The sequence below is a fragment of the Corythoichthys intestinalis genome, chromosome 7 (assembly GCF_030265065.1).
Source record: "Corythoichthys intestinalis isolate RoL2023-P3 chromosome 7, ASM3026506v1, whole genome shotgun sequence".
Classification (NCBI taxonomy): Eukaryota; Metazoa; Chordata; class Actinopteri; order Syngnathiformes; family Syngnathidae; genus Corythoichthys; species Corythoichthys intestinalis.
In genome coordinates, this window is record NC_080401.1 from 48,987,096 (window position 1) to 49,008,587 (window position 21,492).

General features: G+C 39.8%; 1 protein-coding gene across 6 annotated transcripts in view; it reads right to left on the minus strand.

The window, feature by feature from the left end:
- shroom2a (shroom family member 2a) overlaps positions 1-21,492 on the minus strand; it is a 95,048-nt gene that overhangs the window by 24,821 nt on the left and 48,735 nt on the right. For 2 of the 6 annotated variants that reach the window (XM_057840756.1, XM_057840755.1), the window contains exons 4-8: positions 9,811-9,912; positions 9,528-9,545; positions 9,221-9,349; positions 5,056-7,345; positions 4,753-4,838 (exon numbers count right to left, since the gene is read on the minus strand). In XM_057840756.1, the coding sequence (XP_057696739.1) occupies positions 4,753-4,838; positions 5,056-7,345; positions 9,221-9,349; positions 9,528-9,545; positions 9,811-9,912 (2,625 nt within the window). Of the gene's footprint in view, positions 1-4,752; positions 4,839-5,055; positions 7,346-9,220; positions 9,350-9,527; positions 9,546-9,810; positions 9,913-18,621; positions 19,635-21,492 lie in introns of those variants that run through there. The other 4 variants (XM_057840759.1, XM_057840757.1, XM_057840760.1 and 1 more) reach the window with 4 other exon arrangements.

Below are 21,492 nucleotides of genomic sequence, written 5' to 3' on the forward strand. Positions count from 1 at the left end.
AGCAGTAGTTGTTGGCATTGCGGTTTGCATCCACAAGACATTGCTGAGCTAATCGGAATGTCATGTCATGATGAACTAATATTGACTCATTTACTATTAGAGATGTCCCGATCGATCGGCATCGATCACGTCATTTTCAAAGTATCGGAATCGGCAAAAAAATATCGGACATGTTTTTTAATATATATATATATATATATATATATATTTTTTTTTAAATTAAATCGTTTTCTAATTGTATTTAACATTACAGACGTAATATCTTACACTCATCCAGAGTCTTTAGTTTAGGCTTAAGGTAGGGTTATCAAATTTATCCCGTTAACGGCAGTAGTTCATTTTTTAAAAAATTTATCACGTTAAAATATTTAACGCAATTAACGCATGCGCTGCACGAGCCACTCATGCATTGTCGCGCTCAATCTGTAATGGCGCCGTTTTACCTATATATAGAGCTAAAAGGCAGCGTAAAATGAGTAGAGTGAATTTTGGCAGCCTTTGGAGCCTTTTTTTAATTGGCTACAGCCTTACAATCCCTCTCCCTACGATTAGAAATATTGTGGGAAGCACTTTAGGGAGGAAAGGTAGTAATTTTTTCTTAACACCCTATGTTATTTCCCAACGCAGAGAAGATATATCAATTGGTACCACTACGCACAGTCTTGGTTGCACTTCCCATCATGCATTTGGGATGAACAGTTAAATGGCTACAGTATCATTTACTAAAAGCTCAACAAATACACTAGATGGCAATATTTAGTCACAATATACAAAGTCACATTTATCCTTTAAGAATTACAAGTCTTCCTATCCGTGGATCCCTCTCACAGAAACAATGTTAATAATGTAAATGCCATCTTGAGGATTTATTGTCATAATAAACAAATACAGTACTTATGTACTGTATGTTGAATGTATAAATTCGTCCGAGTTGTATTCATTTTTTTCTTAATGCATTGCCAAAATGTATATGATCGGGAAAAATTATCGGGAATGATTGGAATTGAATCGGGAGCAAGAAAAAAGCAATCAGACCGGGAAATATCGGGATCGGCAGATACTCAAACTAAAACGATCGGGATAGGATCGGGAGCAAAAAAACATGATTGGAACAACCCTATTTACTATATAAGGCACATCGAATTATAAGGCGCACTGTCGGCTTTTCAAAAAATTAAGGGCTTTTAGGTGCGCCTTTTAGTGAGGAAAATACGGCAATCATGAAGGCTGCGTTTGTAGCCAATTTACCGGTAGTCATTATGATAGTAGGCTAATATAGCTAACATAGATACATACAGTGTGTGTTGGCTTCATTAAATGCTTTATATAAGGCTTTTGCGGCTCCAGACATTTTGGTTTTTTGATTTTTTGGTCCAATATGGCTCTTTCAACATTTTGAGTTGCCGACCCCTGACCTAGGTGTACTGTTGGAAGACGACAGAAGACAAAAAGCTGAAGGATCATAAGTCCATATAACTAACACTTTTTTACTGAAGTTGCCATTATGAGCGTTGTATTAACATGCATCATTAAGTTGAATTTTTTTCAAAGCAGCGGGTAGCAGTTAAAATGACTGTGTTATGTTTCAGCTTTGTGCATTTTGTAGCTAACATTAACAGAGCTATTTCACTTCAGTCATTAGTCAAATTGTGTTGGGGCTTGTAGGCACGTTGACAGTCCCGCCGCTCTACATACTAATAAATGGAAACACGTGACATCGATTTATCTACTCTGCTCAACACCATCTGAGCATCTTTTCTCAGCTGCTGGGAACACTATGACGAAGAAAGAGAAAGCTTGACACCCGACCATGTAAACATGCCCACATTCCTTCACTTAAATGCTTAGCAAGAACAGTATAAAGATATAAAAAAAGTCAGAATTGTGTTAAATCCTGTTGGAAAACTGTTCTGAATCTGTTTACTTTACATTCACTTGCACTGGTGTTAGTTAATGTCAGCATTTGACCTCATTTGAATTATTTCATTATTCACCGTAATTTTCGGACTATAAGGAGCACCTGACTATAGGCCCCTACCCACCAAATTTGACACAAAAACAGCATTTGTTCTTGTTGAGCCGTGCAGGACTATTAGCCGCAGGTGTTCTCACTGTGTTATGGGAAATTTACACCAAAAAATATTAACCGTTAACACTTTATTTGACAGCATCATAAGACAGTCATAAGACCAAATAAACCACCATGAAGCTTCATTGCTTCAAGAAGCTTCATTTGGCCATCACTGCTCCCTTAAGGGAGACAGTCAACCACTGCTGCCACCTACTGTCAACACTGTTGTTGTCCAACATGCCTCCTAGCATGCATTGCAATGCTGCAGATAAATAACAATCAAAATTCATGTTCTGTTCTAATTATTTTTTCAGTTACTGTTCCAGTTGCTTTATTAATTGCTAGTTATGGTATTTGATAACATTTTATTTGACAGTTGCGCCAAAAGACATGACATGGCACTGCCATTAGCATTAATAAATACTTATGACATACAGTGGGGCAAATAAGTATTTAGTCAACCACCAATTGTAAAAGTTTTCCTATTTGAAAATTGTCAACATGGGTAAACCTCAACTATTAGAGACAGAATGTGGGAAAAAAAACAGAAAATCACATTGTTTGATTTTTAAAGAATTTATTTCCAAATTAGAGTGAAAAATAAGTATTTGGTCACTTACAAACAAGCAAGATTTCTGGCTGTTAAAGAGGTCTAACTTCTTCTAACGAGGTCTAACGAGGCTCCACTCGTTACCTGTATTAATGGCACCTGTTTTAACTCATTATCGGTATAAAAGACACCTGTCCACAAATTCAGTCAGTCACACTCCAAACTCCACTATGGCCAAGACAAAAAAAGCTGTCAAAGGACACCAGAGACAAAATTGTAGACCTGCACCAGGCTGGGAAGACTGAATCCGCAGGTAAAACGCTTGGTGTTAAAAAAAAAAGAACTGTGGGAGCAAGTTTTAGAAATGTAGAAAATTGAAGACACATAAGACCACTGATAATGTCCCGAGATCTGGGGCTCCATGCAAGATCTCACCCCATGGCAACAAAATGATAACAAGAACGGTGAGCAAAAATCCCAGAACCACATGGGGGGACCTAGTGAATGACCTACAGAGAGCTGGGACCACGGTAACAAAGGCTACTATCAGTAACACAATGCGCCGCCAAGGACTCAAATCCTGCACTGCCAGACGTGTCCCCCTGCTGAAGGCAGTACAGGTCCAGGCCCGTCTGCGGTTAGCTAGAGAGCATTTGGATGATCCAGAAGAGGACTGGGAGAATGTGTTATGATCAGATGAAACCAAAATAGAACTTTTTGGTAAAAACACAGGTTCTCGTGTTTGGAGAAGAAAGAATACTGAATTGCATCCGAAGAACACCATACCCACTGTGAAGCATGGGGGTGGAAACATCATGCTTTAGGGCTGTTTTTCTGCAAAGGGACCAGGACGACTGATCTGTGTAAAGGAAAGAATGAATGGGGCCATGTATCGAGAGATTTTGAGTGAAAATCTCCTTCCATCAGCAAGGGCATTGAAGATGAGACGTGGCTGGGTCTTTCAGCATGACAATGATCCTAGACACACAGCCAGGGCAACAAAGGAGTGGCTTCGGAAGAAGCATTTCAAGGTCCTGGAGTGGCCTAGCCAGTGTCCAGATCTCAACCCCATAGAAAATCTGTGGAGTGAGTTGTAAGTCCGTGTTTCCCAAAACATCACTGCTCTAGAAGAGATCTGCATGGAGGAATGGGCCAAAATACCAGCAACAGTGTGTGATAAGCTTGTGAAGAGTTACAGAAAACGTTTAGCCTCCGTTATTGCCAAAAAAGGGTACATAAAGTATTGAGATGAACTTTTGGTATTGACCAAAAACTTATTTTCCACCATGATTTTCAAATACATTCTTTAAAAATCAAACAATGCGATTCTCAGGTTTTTTTCCCCCACATTCTGTCTCTCATGGTTGAGGTTTACCCATGTTGACAATTACAGGCCTCTCTAATATTCTCAAGTGGGAGAACTTGCACAATTAGTGGTTGACTAAATACTTCTTTGCCCCACTGTATCATTTTGTGTCATCTGGCAAAATTATCTCACTTTTGAATAGATCTAAAAGCTCCTAGCTGGACATAAATGGAGTTAGTGACACAATTTGCCGGATGACACTTAATGACATCCATCAAATGCATTTATTAATGCCCATGATCGTGTCATGCCATAATTATGATGGTCTTATGGCAGTTTTATGACATTGCTGTCAAATAAAGTGTTACGTATTAACCAAGCAAATCAACAAATAAGCCACGGCCTATAGTCCGAAAATAAAGGTTTGTATTTGAATAATCGTCAACCAAAAAAATCAATCGTTAGACTAGTCGGCAAAATAGTTGACAGACACAGCCCTAGTAAGTATGTTGCCATTTTAACCTATAATAATCTCAATGAGAAAATTTTTCATCAGTGTCAAACAGTCATCTTTTGTTATTTTAAAGGTGTTTCAATGATGGTCTTTTGAGATATTTTTTTACTTCGACTTTGTTTGGCATCTGACGATTAAAGAGACGACATTTGCACAAACCCACAAGAAACGTAATTTCGTTGACAGAGGCAAAGAACAAAAAAACAAGATGCAAATTATAACCCCCTTCCAAATTAACACCAGTTCACATTATGATAGCTACATAAGTACAATAGCATACAATCCAATAAATGGCAATAAAATTAGATTACCTTGAGGCAGAGTTGAGTTGCCCAGCGGGTTTATCTTCCATTTTGGAAAACTGCTGATTCGGCTTTAATGCAGGGTCATGAGTTGCCTAGAAAAATAGCAGACTCGTCTTAAAAAGAAAACATTTATGTCTCAAAGCAGCTCTCGATAATCTCTTAGTTGGGGAAGGAGGCATGAAAACTAGCTAGATGGCAATCTCTGCCTGAAGCTGAGGTGTGTCATGAAGAACAAATATTGAATATTATTGGATCTTTCACATTTGCACTGAGACTGATGACCATGATCCGAGAAAAAGTAATCCTTACCTGCCCATAGAAGTCAGCAGAGGGTGAAGATCGTGACCTTTCGTGAAAACAGTCCGGTTTCACTCGCTCATCCGAGCCAGGGTCCAGAATGTTGTCGGCGGACCTGAATCTTCCCGAGGCTCGAGTCTCTGGAGGTTTCTTCTGGATGTTCCATCTGGCCTCGTACTCCGCGAAAGTGCCTAGACGTTGCTGGTCCTGGACAGAGTATGCTGGTCCACCCTGAGGGTCGCCTATTGTCCTTTTCTCTTTCAGTACAGGCCCAGTTTCACCGGCAAGACCTTTGACTGTGGAATCACCGAGATTCTCAGTTTTGGTGGACATGTTACTAGGGCCAATCAAATTTCTGTTTTGCTGATCCAGGGAACAGTTTGTACCTTCTTCTCCTTGTACGCCAGCTTCATGGATTTTGTCTGGGTCAGAGAAGGACCTTACTTTCTGTTCTGCTGCAAAGCGCTTACGTCCACCAATGCGTAAAGGCCCAGATTTACTGATCCCTGCCTCGGACAATGTCGGAAGAGGAGTGAGATCTTTCCGAGCCATTGATGAGGAAGGGTAACTGGGTATGGCTTCGGCTGATGGGTGTTCCACTAAAACTGGTTCCAGATCTTTCCTCCTGAAGGAAGTGGCTTTAAGTACCCGAGCTTGTGCTTCCTTCAAGTTATCTTTGTAAGTGTTTGTGAAAGGGCTGTCCACCAAAGCGGGAGTGGAGCTCTGATTAGAAATCCACGGATATTGGCCATCTTGGTTTTCGTTGGGAAGAGTTGCCGCACTCTTACTCTTCTGCAGCTTGGCTCTTCTCAACTGGATTTCGCTCTTTAAGGCGGTGGCAAAACGGTCGCTGCGTTGTAACTGTTTAGACTCCGTTTTCTCTGAGTTCGCACCTTTTGAGGGCTCGCCCTTTGCGTCCATGGACAATGAATGGAGCATGGGGGTGTTCTCAGGGCAGATCTTGTCACCGGCCTGGCTGTGGTGCCTTGTATCTTGGGGGAATTCTTTGTGATGCAGAGGAAGTGACCGCCGTTGGTCCGAGAATCTGATTGGGGGACAACTCGTGTACAGAGACTCTTCATTTTGTAAACTCTGTCCCCTCTGGCTTCTGAGGTCATCAGTGGCTTTAGGAGAGGTGTCTAGAACAGAGGTAACATGGTGTTTGTTGTATCCATTAGTATCTCTACCATTAGAAGAGTACTGCTGCTGTGGAGGAATGTGATATTTTGCTTTGGTGATTGCTTGTTGAGAATTCTGCTCATTTCCTGTCTGGTTCAAGTCGAGGCCAGCAGAATTTTTCCTGTCATCTGCTTTTCCTGCTGTAGTTACACAGTAGTACCGGTTATGCCCACTTCCCTCAATGTTTGGGTCTTTGGGAGCAATCGCTTGAGATGTGCTTAAATTCCTCCTAAGGTTCTGGCCGACAGGTTGAGAAGAACCGTTAGTGGGCAGCTCCTGCATGCTGGAGAAGTAGCCCCCGACATTTAGCGGCTTGGGAGCGGTTGCGGGCCACGGTTGTGCAGGAAAAGTGCTTTTATCGCTATGGTTTCTGTGATGCGTAGGATGACCTTGCCGGACATCACAGCTGGAAAGGGAATGCAGCTTGTTCGAGCTAAACTGCCCGTGAGTGTAAAAACTAGCCCTGTCATGCTTCGGGGACCGGTTCTGGACATTGAGATCTTCAGCAGCAGGCTTTCCCGGGATACGCGTACTGGGAGGTTCAGGATGCGTTACGACGATCCCTCGTTCCTTAGTGGCGGCAAAACTATCACTGCGTGTTGGCGGGGTTGGCGGTGGTGGAGAGGGGGAGGAGGTCTTCTTTTTTTCTGGAACATGCCAGACCGGTCCGCAACTCGCTCTGCCCGATGTGGAGTGGCGGGAGCCGGCCTGGTCGTCAGTTTGGGGGCCATCACAGGTTCCTGGCATCTGAAAGTAGGTCAATCTGTCATCCTGTTTGACTCCCTCCGTTAGACTTTGGGCAGTCCTGCCATTAACGGACCTCCCTCCAGCATCCCACTGGCTTACTTTGTATAACACATTCTCTGTGGAAGCCGTGTTGCTTTTTGAAAGCGTGAAGTCTGGCGTGCCAGAGCTGGTGGAGAAGGAGCTGTAGGCAGAGTCTCGTTTGCCACCGCCAAGGTGCTCCATGCTGTTGTTGGACTTGGCGGGAGACAGCTGACCAGCCGGGTACGGGTGGGGGACGTGCTCTAAACTGTCCATGCTGCCCAGAGAGCTGTACTGGTCTGAAACCCTGCAGAGGTTTGTTTGCTCCCAGCCGGACGACAGGTCAGTTGATGAGGAACTGCGGGTTGAAAATGACCAACGACAAATCACAATCACGTAGAAACCCATGATCAACATATTCCACTTGCTTGGATCAAAAGTGAAATACCATAGCTGCTTGTCTGTGTAGAAAAAGTAATGGTTGTAATTAGCCTAATAAAACATTCCGCTGAGCAAGTTGCTTTTCTTGGTGGCGTAGAGTAAAATTTTTGGCTGTGTGTTTGCTTTTCAAGTGCCACTGGTGTTCATATCACCAGCAGTGTGTCAATAGAGATACAGTTTGAATCATGAAAAGTACTTTTCTTCTTTATCTCTTAATAAAAAGCTAAAGAAATATACTGTTTTCAGGACCTTTAGGAAACCATTATCTATGATAACCTTTTATAAAGAGGAGGGCTGCAGCTATCGATTATTTTAGTTGTCGATGAATCGATGAAATAGTTAGTTCGAATAAATGAGTAATCAGATAGGGAACATAGAAAATGTAAATACCTGAGCGTAGCCTCAAACTGTATTAAAAAAAAAAAAAGAGATACTGGCTAACTTACACAGCAAAAGTCCGTTATCTTAAATGCAATAAAATGCTAACTTTTTTTTTTTTTTTTAACAATGCTCTTAACTAGTGCTGCAACGATTAATCGATTAACTCGAGTATTCAATTAGAAAAAAGATTCAAATTAAATTTTGCTGCATTTGTAATTTAGTTTATAGGTATATTTAGCCTATTTTTGTGGGAATATGTGTCTGAACCACATTGTTAAAAAGTTAGCATTTTATAGCATTTGAACCAGCAGACTTTTGCTATTTAAGTTAGCCAATTGTTCTTTTGTTGTACATTGAGCCTCCTTTATTTATTTTTTCATACCGTTTGAGGCTCAGCTCAGGTAATTTAATTTTTCATGTTCCATATCCGATTACTCGATTATTCGAACTAATGGTTCATCGATTAATCGACTACTAAAATAATCGATAGCTGCAGCCCTACTCTTAACAAATGGTTAAAAGACATATTTTAATAAAAAACGGCTAAATACACCGAAAAAAGTACATTACGAATGCATTTTAAAAAACATTAGCTCAAACAAAAACTTAGCTTATGTTGGTCTTAACAGGGAGCAGCTGGATTCAGCCATGTGAAATGAGTTATGTCATAATCACTGACACCACTAGAGGGCAGTTTATCCACTCAAATCAATAAAACAATGCAAAGACTTCCAAAACAAACCACTACAACACCACTTTAATTATACAAGCACTCGACGCAGCAAAATTGAATTCAAATCTTTTTTCTAATCAATTTACTCGAGTTAAACGATTTATCGTTGCAGCACCAGTTCTATCAATCCGTATAAACTTTGAATATAAGCTTAAACGCGGATTATTTATGTCTGTTTTACTCGTGTCTGCTTTTTGAAAATCAAAATATGATCACCCTTGAACAGTGTTTTTCAACCAGTGTGCCACGGCACACTAGTGTCAGACATATTCCAACAAAAAACGGCTAAATACGCCAATAAAGTAAATTACGAACGCATTTAAAAAAACATTAGCTCAAACAAAAACTTAGCTTATGTTGGTCTTAACAGGGAGCAGCTGGATTCAGCCATGTGAAATGAGTTATGTCATATTCACTGTCACCAGTAGAGGGCAGTTTATCCACTCAAATCAATAAAACTAAATGCAAACACTTTCAAAACAACGCATTACAATGACACTTTAATTAAACGAATACTCGAAGCAGCAAAATTTAATTCGAATCTTTTTTCTAATCGAATTACTCGAGTTAATCGTTGCGGCACTAATAAATAGGAATTTCCAGTGGATGAGCCCTATGGACAGAATTTTGTCACGTGTCAAAAACATAGCTTCTCAGTCTCTTTTAAAAAAGCCCTACCTCGCATCGTACGTGGTGTGCCACACAACCGCCGAGGGTGGAGACTGTTGTCTTTTGGCTGACTCGGACTGGCCTTCGTTGAACTTTGTGGAGTGCCAGGAGTGCGGCCTGCTTATGGGTTCATTGCGTCTAAACACAGAGAGAAGACAACAAAATTAAAGTGGAATTAGAGACCTTGTCCACAAAAAAATTTGCTTGTCTTATCTCCAAGGAATTGTATGCTGTTCCTTGCTGAATTTGACCACTACGGACATCTAAAAACATCACATTGCTTCTGTGACTTGTCACAAATTGACAAAGAACATACCCTAGGAATTGGTTCTTTCTGAGATGCGTGTCAGGAAAACAATGACAACATACATCAGAAGACAACCGGTAAAACCTCCATACATGCTCTACATGAGGAATGAAGCTAACGACAATCCACATGCCAGAGAGGAAGTCTACAAGTTGCTACAGAAATAAGGACAAAAGAAGCAAATAAAATGAGCAAATGATGAATGTGGGAAGAGGTTGGTGGTGGTGTTGGTTATGCGGTGACGTGAGGGTTAAGCTACTACTGGTCACAAGATGACGCCACGGAACTGTACCTCATTGAACTTCGCAAAATCTTGGTAAGGAAGCTTCGGGCCACATGCACGTCATTCTCTGAAGGCATTTTGTGAGCTACAATGTCCACCATTTTCACATTCCTGGGCCGCAATGGAAGGAACACACGAACACATACGCTAAACACTCGGCAACAATTGTGTCGACATTGCGGATCATGAAAGGATGCGGTATCTCATGTTTTGCTCATTCTGAGAAAACATACCAAAGGGTTCCTTGCAGGTTTCATCAAGTGAAATCTAATCTACGATTTAAGAACGTTAAGATCTACCAGACAAAATTCGTGACCTTTTTAAGACAATTTATCAAGACCAGTCAATTCAAGACTCTTTAAGAGCCCACGGAAACCTTGATACCAACTCCAGAAATTCATCAAATTTTAGTGGGCGTGTGGGAAATGCTCTGGTATAGTAACCACACATTTATATATATTGTACAGTGATCACTCGCTACATCGTGCCCTCAGTCCAGCGCAGATTTTTTTTTTTTTTCAATTAAAAAAAATATATATATACACAGTTGAGCTGTCCCGAGCCGATCGCGTAGTCGATGTTTGACAGACGTTTAATGTTTGATCTTTCCACAGATGCCTGGACCTGAAGCTTCAAAGCTCTGCATGCGTCAATCACCGTTCAACTTGTTAAACAGTTGCTGTGGCAACACATTGTATAAATGAGCAGCTTGAGCGGATTTGTGTGGTCTCACTCAATAAAGCATGTAATAACGACAAGCATTTTTATACTTTATTTTTGTTTAAAAAAATAATTCGTTGGGAGAGTAACATGTTTAAAACTTGTAATTAGGGCTGCAGCTATCGAATATTTTAGTAATCGACTGAAAATTCTATCGATTAATCGCGTAATCGGATAAAACAAATATATTTTTAGGTGAAGAGCAATTATAAATATACATGAGAAAACAAGACATTTCATCTAATCTTGAACCATTTTCAGTCAATCAATGTCTTTTTTTTCGATGTATATTGTTGAAAACAGCCAACAATTGCATCTCAGGTGTAACTAGAATAAAAAAAAATAAAAAAAAAGACTAATTCACTGCTTTCACTCAAAAACCTTTAGATCTTATTTAAAAAATATATATACAGTATATATACATATACCTAAAAATGCCGTTACGCTTGATAACACACATCACTTAAAAGTTAGGATTTTTTCCCACGTGTTTCAATTGAATTTCTATTTGTGTCAAGCCATTTATTAAGTTCTAGTTAAGTTTTAAGTTAGTCTAAACTGTAAGTCCTGATAGGATTTTGAGTTTTTGCAGTGTTCAAAATAAATGTATGATACAGGCTGTATTGGAGCACATTAGGGACCAGTGCTACTTGGTGATTTATCCAGCAATGACTACTGAGCTAAAATTGATAGTTAGCATCATTGAGTTTTTATTTTACACCCTCATCACTCCACAATGCTATGTTATGTTAAAGCCTGTATGTAAGACACGTTAGCCACGCATCGAAAGTGGTCATAATTAATAGAAACCTAGCCCTCCGCAGGGCTAACGTTGAGCTAGTGACATTAACGTTAATCTTATTTATTAGCGCTTAGCGCTCTACTGCTTTAAGATGGCGGCTGTTTACTAACGCTGCCCAGACGCGGCCGAGTCTGTCATTTCGCATCTAGTTCAACATACATGTGATCTCTGTGAGACTCATCAGACGCAACCTGCTACCAAAGTAGCATCGTGCGGGCTAGTATTTAGCAACGTCGGCGTCGTTTGTAGCGGCTGTCGGCTGCAGTAATTTTTTTTTTTTTTTGGCTTCTTCCTCTACGCACTTGACATCAGCGCGTTGTCCCGCATTAAAAGTAGTCCGAGCAAAACGTGATGCTTAGAGCTGTCAAAATAAACGATTACTCGAGGTGAATAAAATTACTCGGACCAGTTTTTAAACTCGAGTTACTTGAGTTGCTCGAGTATTTGTTTCAGCTCTACTTATAATTATTGAATTGAATTGAAGTGCTCTCAAACCATTTATGCATAAAAGCTTTTTTTTAAAATTAACTTTGGGGGGGGGGGGTGTGAAAAAAAATGTCATATACTGTATATATATTATATATAAAGAAATGAAAAAGAGGGGTTCGTCTTATATTCGCGGTCTAGACATTATACCCATTCACGACGCTAGATGGCGCCATATGTCATTGAACCGATGATCTGTCATGACAGATCTCAGCTACTCTCCCCATTCACAACGCTAGATGGCGCTAGATATCATTGAAGCGATGTTCTGTCATGACAGATCTCAGCTACTCTTTTTAGTTTAACCAGTTTGCATTATTTAATTGCAATGTTTTTCCTTATCCAGATTTGTTTCAAGACAACAGTTACAGTTAGACCTCACTTTGATGGTTAATGCAGTTATTGCAATTTTGTTGTTTTATCACATTAGATTGGTTTATTTACATTTCAAAAACCAGAAGCCATTCATTTATGAATGTGATTGCACTTTAGTTTACGTATTTAAATGTTCAGATATTAAGATTTGAATGAGGCAAAATAACATGTTTTTTTCTCTCAAATATATTGTTATAGTCATTTTTTTTCAGATGTACTGTAATTATTTTCTGTATAAAAATTAATTGGGTGTTCAAAAATTATTTTTTTCCAAACTTGAGTCTTGATAAAGAGGGGGTCGTCTTATAATCAGGGGCGTCTTATATTCAGGCCAATACGGTATATATATAATCTCTTTCCGATGCTAAATCTGAATAAATACATTGAACACATTTTTTGGGAGGGGGCACTACTTCGCGGTTTTTCATTTATCGCGGCGGGTTCTGGTCCCCATTAACCGCGAAAAACGAGGAATCACTGTAGTAGTACCTTGATTTACAAGTTCCACAACTATGCTTGCAGCTCAAAACAAATAGCAACGTTATTTAGTTTCAGCTACCTAAAAAAAACAATGTGTGGGTACTTTTTTTTGTAGTTGTTTTTTTTTTTGTAAGTCAATAGTACTGTTATAAGAGTAGTAACAAAATAACATACAGCATAATGAATGAGACACGAACTCTCATTACAATTAAAAAAAAAGGTTTTGGATTTCATGCTGGAACAGTTCTATGGCATTTTAACAGGCAAAAGTGATTTAATATACAAGTCAATTGAGGACAGAGTTTGGTCACCTGACTATTTAATCTCAAAGAAGGTACTACCTCTGCTGTAATTCTACAGAAACAATACCAAAGAGGTGTTACAACTCCCTCTGCTGGCCCAATTGATGCATGAAATCAGTCAAAATTCCAATGATGTTGAATAACAGAAAGATACTACATATGGACTCACAATGTGAACAGTACATGACTAAGGCGGCCCACAAACTGGAACATATGGTCAGCATGGGAACACGAGCCCAGCATGGGGGTGGCGGTGTGGGAGGGGAGAAATAGGGGCTTAGGGACAGGAGAATCTCTTACACAATCAGATCAACAACTTCACCCCTTTACGGCAAGCTGTCGTCTGCCGCCTGGTTAGCCTTTCGATCGCTAACCAGCTCTAAAGCTAAAACCTTCTGATGACCCATTACAGGGACAGTTCAGTATGGTTCTCACGCGGACTATACTGGTATAGTTGATTTTAGGGGTGTGAGAAAATATCGAAATGGTGATACATAGTGATACTTTGTATCCCAAAAGGTTATCGATATGCTCCTGCCAAGAATCGAGATATCATTTTAAAAAGGTGTCAAAATGTGTCAAAAAAGAAAAAGGAACCAACAAGTTGCTACCAAAATCTTCCACCATAATAGTGTCTCAGTTCACTCTAAGGCTGCCATTGACGGTGCTTGATGCCCAATCCATTTTAGACTGGGAACGTTCGTTCATTCAAAACTACAGCATTCAGTCATCCGGTCCGATTTTAGGGGCATTTACATGTCACTTACTGTTCATTTTAAGGCATTTACAGGTCATTTCCTTTGAGTACCTGCCTATACATTTATGTGATTCCCAGGTCACTTCGAGGAAGAAGACATCTCTTCCACAACAATTACAACTATTGTAGGAAATGAGGTGTGGTAGACTGACAGGAGTTTCCTTTTCTTAGCACCCTGTACTGCTCCCAACGCAGAGAAGATAATACTATTTGCAGCCACCACATGCAGTCATGGTTGCACCACTTCCCACCATGCATTTCGGCAGAACAGTTTAGTCGCTACAGTATCATTTACTGAAAGCTCAACAAATACACTAGATGGCAATATTTAGTCACAATATACAAACTCACATTTATCCTGTAAGAATTACAAGTCTTTCTATCCGTGGATCCTTTTCACAGAAAGAATTAATAATGTTAATGCTATCTAGTGGATTTATTGTTGTAATAAACAAATACAGTACTTATGTATGCTGAATGTATACAATCTTATCTTTCCAATCCAAAAATAATTTACAGAAAAATATGCCATATTTTACAGATTGTTTGAATTGCGATTAATTACGAATGATTAATTTTAAAGCTGTGATTAACTCGATTAAAAATTTTAATCGTTTGACAGCCCTAAAAACAACAAAATTGCAATAAGTGCATTAACCATCAAAAAGAAGTCTAACTGTAACTGTAGTCTTGAAACAAATATGAATAAGGAAAACCAATTAGAGCCTAGTTCGGGCCTAAAAAATCCAGCCCGACCCGACACGGCTCGCTGGTATTGAGGCCCGACCCGGCCCGAGCTCGATCACTTAACTAGATTTGCAGGCCCGAGCCCGAAAAACCCGAATTTTTTTTTTTTTTTTTTTTGAGTGACGCGGAAAAAAACGCAGCAGCAGCAATTTATTTTCATTTCTTCGAGTTGGCAGAAAAAAACGCAAGTTTTCTTAATGTTTAAATAATCTACATATTTTTTTGAGAATTATTAAAGCATTCACACAACGAAATAACGCTGGGAAAGTTTGTTAAACATATTTCTGAGTGTGTGGGATATTGTTCTCACATGGACGCGCCTCTCTGACAAGGAAATGAAAATGAGGGCGGCGCCTCGGCCGTGCGCAAACGGTACAGCGGGAGGACAAGAATAAAGAGCGGCCGGCGCCACGGCGTTCGTGCACACGCACAAGCAAAAGCGCAATACAGAGAGCCTGCTCTCCATTTTTTTTTTTTTTTTTTGAGTGACGCGGAAAAAAACGCAGCAGCAGCAATTTATTTTCATTTCTTCGAGTTGGCAGAAAAAAACGCAAGTTTTCTTAATGTTTAAATAATCTACATATTTTTTGGAGAATTATCAAAGCATTCACACAACGAAATAACGCTGGGAAAGTTTGTTAAACATATTTCTGAGTGTGTAGGATATTGTTCTCACATGGACGCGCCTCTCTGACAAGGAAATGAAAATGAGCCTGCTCTCCATTTTTTTTTTTTTTTTTTAAATAATTTATTAGTCCGGCATGGCGGCCCGACCCGAACTGACCCGAACGTGAATGCTTAAAATGTGGGCCTGACCCGACCCGACATTCGGGTCGGGTCGGGTTCGGGCACAAAATCTAACCTCTAAAACCAATGCAATAAAACAATGCAAACTGGTTAAACTTGAGAGTAGCTGAGATCTGTCATGACAGAAGATCGCTTCAATGATATCTGGCGCCATCTAGCGTCGTGAATGGGTATAATGTCTAGACTGCGAATATAAGACGACCCCCTCTTTTTCAGTCTTATTTCAATGCAAAAAACACCGTCTTCTAGGGGTGTGAATCTTTGGGTACCTAACGATTCGATTACGATTACGATTCAGAGGCTCCGATTCGATTATAAATCGATTACTGATGTCAACCAAACCCCCCCCTTTTAATGTTTTGTACATTAGTTCCAAAATAGTTTAAAAACCCTATTAGGCTAAACCACACTAATATTTAAATATCAAGTTAACAGTTAAAAACATTAAATAAAATTCTCAAGTCCCCATTCTGTATCAGCAGCTCTAAACTACATTCAATTTAATGATGTGAATCAACCGTTAAAGTTAATAAAATTGCTCCCGTTATTCCATTAATTTCCTTTCTGTCTACTTACATGTCAAAGTTTTAAAACCGTTTCATTATTTAAAGATAGATCCAAGTCAAGATTTTGCTGATTTAGGAGTATTCCAGATAAAAAGTTAATTAGGTTCGCTACAAAAGAGCCTTCTAGAGAAGTTTACTGCTTTAAGATGGCGGCTATTTACAACGCGGCAACTACTAAACGGCAAGCCTGTCCTTTCGCATCTGGTTCTTTATATGTTCTAACACCGCAGTCGTCTGTCATTTCGCATCTAGTTCTGCATGTATGTGATACCTACGATAGACGTATGTGGCCGTATGTTTGTAGCAACTAGCAACTGGGCGTTGTTTGAACCAGCTGTCGGCCGCAGTCAGGTAGTTTTGTTTTTTTATCTAGCGGCATGAGTTGAACATGATATTTGCTCTCGGTCCGTTCCTCATTGCGTCCTGAAGACCGCGCTGACTGTGTTTCAGTTCTGCTTAACCTGGTATAATTCAATAATCGGAATTTGGATGTTTGTGAATCGTTCTCGAATCTTCCACGGCCGAATCCCGAATAATCTAAGAATCGGAAATTTCGTACGCCTCTACCGTCTTATATTCGGGCCAATACGGTACCTCATTGCCTGGCATTAGCTGCCACTGACGCCCATAGACATTCGTTCATTCGCTGCCATCCCTCCCACTTCAAACGGATTGAACGTCTACTAGTGATAAACTCATTCCAATTTACAGCAGAAGCTTGTTTTTCTTTTAATTACCATAATTTTCGCACTATAAGGCGCACCTGACTATAAGCCGCCACCCACCAAATTTGGCACAAAAACAGCATTTTTTCATAGATAAGCCGCACTACACTATAAGCTTTAGCTGTCCTCAGTGTATTATGGGATATTTACACCAAAAGATATTAACCGGTAACACTATTTGACAGCGGCATCATATGACTGCCGTAAGACCAAACGAACCACCATGAAACTTTGAACCAATTGGCTGCAATGCTATATTGCTTCAAGACGCTTCATATGGCCATCACTGCTCCCTTGGGGTCGACAGTCAACCTCTGCTGACATCTGCTGTCAACACTGTTGTTGTCCAACATGCCTCCTAGCATGCATTGCAGCGCTATAGATGTAAATAACAACCAAAATTCATGTTCTGTGGTAATTATTTTTTCAGTTACTGTTCCACTTGTTTCATTAAATGCTAGTTATAGTATTTGGTAACACTTTATTTGAAAGTGGTGCCATAAGACTGTCATTAGACAATCATAATTATGACATGAAACTGTCATGAGCATTAATGAATGCTTATAACAGACGTCATTTAGTGTTATCTGGCAAATTATTTCACTTTTGAATGGATGTAAAAGATCCAAGCTGGACATAAATGGGGTTAGTGACATATAATTTGCTGGATGACACTTAATGACACAAGCATTCAGTAATGCCTATGATAGTGTCATGTCATAATTATGACAGTCTTACGACGCCGCTGTCAAATCAAGTGTTACCTATTAACCCAAATAAATCAACAAATAAGCCGCACTGGACTATAAGCCGCACGATTTAAAATGAAGGAAAAAAGTAGTGGCTTATAGTTCGAAAATTACGGTAGTCGTTTGTAGCATATCGTAGAATGATTTCCATACCAATGTATCGATAATCGTTGAATCGCCATACCGTCAGATCATCGTAATTGTGAGCTTTGTATCACAAATCGTATCGTAAGTTAAAGAGGTTCCCACTCCTAGTTGATTTACAAGTGACCCCAACTCATAAGTTATAAGACTTCTTAGCAGTTGATCATTCAATTCAAATTTGACTTACGACTTCGTAGCTTGGTTAGTGATAGCTTACGCGCGCGATAGCTTGTTTCCAGAGTGTTGTTAAAAGTCTACTTGATGTTGCGAATATTGGACAAAGCTTTCAACTCTGATTAGTCTCGGGCCTGACAAACAAAAGCGATGGGTTCAGGGGGTTGTAGCCTTTCAGTCACCGCGACGTAAGGCCTTCAATGAACCCGTGACAAATATGTCCATTTCTGATTGTGCCGCACGGTAGCCAAGAAAATTTGAGATGATTTCCCCCCACGAAAAAAGTAACTGCGTTTAAAAACTTATTGGAAAGACAAATGATCGGCTAACACAGCGGAACTCCCATCTCCACCGTTTCTGGGGCACTCACAGGCAGCCACACATGGCGCCGGCCATTGGTATGCAAATGAAGGCGGCTTTATTAGGCCTATCGTCAGGGCTACAGCTGGGCTGGCGCAGATATGCTCTGAAAGTGAATCAGACGGGTTGCGGCGTGATGGGGGGTAGGCGCGAGGTTGGTTCAGACCACCATCGTTACATTTTATCGGTAAGAGTCCAAAAGGGGTGGGAAATATCCGGAAAGTTGGCCTTGAATTCACAAACTAAACTGCATTGTTTAATTAGAAGTGATTTGGGATTCCTTTTTTTGCCATTAGAGTGACCTAACTTTGTAGTTTAGAGGTTTTAAGTCATTCGGACTTGTTTTGACTTCACCTACCGGAGACAAATTCCTTGTCTGTTTTTAATTCTGATAATGTCTCAGATACATTTGAAAAACCTGATCATCACCTCTTAGCAGAAACGTGTTAATATTCATATATAATCTCTTGAAAACACACGCTAAAGATTAATTTGGTTTTCATAGGCTAAAGCTGGTTTATCGTGGCTTAACCTAAATGAAGCGTGACCCCACAAAACAATCAAAACAACCAAGTATTAGGGTCACAAACCTAATACGGGCCAAACTAAAGTTTGTTTTGACTCACCAAACAGGAGGACGCACCATCCAAAACACGCCACGACTGAGAGCAACTTCATTAAAGTGAAAGCGCTACCCAAAACATAAAGCATTGCGGTACAACCCAAAAAATCGACAAAGTTTGGGGGGGGAAAAAAAAAAGGGCCAACTTCCCTCTAGTTAAGTAGTTTGTCACCTCTGGAAGTGGACGAAAGAGTGAAAGACCAAGTAGAAGAGAAGGAGGAAGGTGGCTATTGTCCAAGGCAGTCCCCTTTCGGACTTTCTGAAACCCATTGGCTCAAGGCTAGCTAATATGCAAATGTCGGGATAAAATGCCGGACTCTTGGCTTAGTGCACCCCCTCCTCTTATTCCACGTTGTGAGGCGGATGTGCATTTCTCCCATCACTATGGCAACTGGTTGATCTCCAGGGCGCACCCCACTTCCAGAAAGCCTGGCTAATGAGCTTTGAAAGCACTCTGGCTGACAGAAATGAGGATGTTTAGGTTAGGTTTAGTTTGAAATCATGAATTTGCAATTGGGCTAGCATCGCAGTCCTGGGGTTAGTAGGCGTAGGAACTAGGGATGCACGATATTGGAAAAAAATGACATTGCAAATTTTGTGGGGTTTGCGATATTAGAACTAGAAGAATCTTCAGCAGATGACTTGAATAGCTCTGTTTGGGAAGAATTTGACTCACCATGACTACTTTGTATTCATATAATACCGTTTAATCCAGGTTAAAAGGGTTCATCTGTGAATGATGAAGATTTCTATATACAGTGATACCTCTACATACGAAGTTAATGCGTTCCAGGATCTTGTTTGTAAGTCGAAATGGTCGTATGTCGAGCAGGATTTTCCCATAGGAATACATTACAATTCCATTAATTCCTTCCACAGCCCAAAAACCTACACTAAATCCTTAATAAATACTGCTGGTACTATTACAAATGGCAATTAACAAAGCAAAATAAATAAGTTATGAATACATATCAGAATAATGTAATAATAATAATAATTAATAAGGGTGTAACGGTACATGTATTTGTATTGAACCGTTTCGGTACGTACTGCTCGGTTCGGAACGGAGGCGTACCGAACGAGTTTCTTACGTAATGTACCGTAATTTCCCAAATATAACGCGCACTTTTTTTCCCCAAAAGCAACTTGTAAAATCATGGTGCGCATTATAAACGGGTACATGGATGGAGACAGAAATATATATACATTACATATATATATAAAAACCCAAAATTTTTTTTTTTTTTATTGACACGGCCACGTTGTGTCAAAGAAACATGCGGCGACCCGTTGCCAACCATTACAGTACGTGACGTCACCATTTTGTTTCGGTAATACTTCACTCTAATCGGCTGAATGATTTCGTCTGTTTTAATTCTGCTTTTTTTCACTCTTCATAAAGCACAGAATTTAGTTTCTTGAACTCATTTGAGTCGACGTTTATTGTAGCTCCGCAACTTGGACCATAACAAACGTAAGCACACACACTTCCTGTGTCCGTCAACTATATCGGTCCCTCGGGAAACTCAAACCCAAATAACAATAGTTCCTATTGTTACAGTTGTGTTGACAGCGATGAGCTCTCACGGATTTCCGACTTACGTTCTCACTTTCATTTTACCGTATCAATCCATGGAAGAAACATTTATTCATCATGATGAAACGAGCAAGTTATACAGCAGTCTTTAAAAGAAAAGTCACATCTGTTTTTTTTTTTCTCCTAGATTCTGGTAAGTTGGAGAAGTTGTCAAATCATATTATTACCGTAAATATTGTCAGTTTATGGTAATGTTTTGAACTACCAATGTGCTATGCTTGTGCTGTGTTTCACCAGTCAGTAAAATGACATTTCTGTATCTGTACACGAGCTCTGTTTTCTTGTATTCTCCTATTTATTGGTGCTAAAATTAGGGTGCGCGTTATAAACGGGTACAATAATTTCCCCTAGATTTTACAAGTACCGTAATTTCCCGAATATAAGGCGCACCCGTGTATAATGCGCACCCCAAATTTACTTGTAAAATCTAGGGAAAAATATTGTACCCGTTTATAACGCGCACCCTAATTTTAGCACCAATAAATAGAAGAATACAAGAAAACAGAGCTCGTGTACAGCTACAGAAATGTCATTTTACTGACTGGTGAAACACAGCACAAGCATAGCATGTTGGTAGTTCAAAACATTACCATAAACTGACAATATTTACGGTAATAGTACGATTTGACAACTTCTCCAGCTTACCAGAATCTAGGAGAAAACAAAACAGATGTGACTTTTCTTTTAAAGGCTGCTGTATAACTTGCTCGTTTCATCATGATGAATAAATGTTTCTTCCATGGATTGATACGGTAAAATGAAAGTGAGAACGTAAGTCGGAAATCCGTGAGAGCTCATCGCTGTGACCACGACAGTAACAATAGGAACTATTGTTATTTGGGATTGAGTTTCCTGAGGGACAGATATAGTTGACGGACACAGGAAGTCTGTGTGCTTATATTTGTTATGGTCAGAGTTGCGGAGCTGCAATAAACGTCGACTCAAATGAGTTCAAGAAACTAAATTCCGTGCTTTATGAAGAGTAAAAAAAGCAGAATTTAACACAGACGAAATCATTCGGCCGATTAGAGTGAAGTATTACCGAAACAAAATGGTGACGTCACGTACCGTAATGGTCGGCAACGGGTCGCCGCATACGTTTCTTCAACACAACGTGGCCATGTCAATAAAAACAAAATCAGCATATATATATATTAGTAATATATATATATTTCTGTCTCCATCCATGTACCCGTTTATAATGCGCACCATGATTTTACAAGTTGATTTTGGGGGGAAAAAAGTGCGCGTTATATTCGGGAAATTACGGTAAATTTG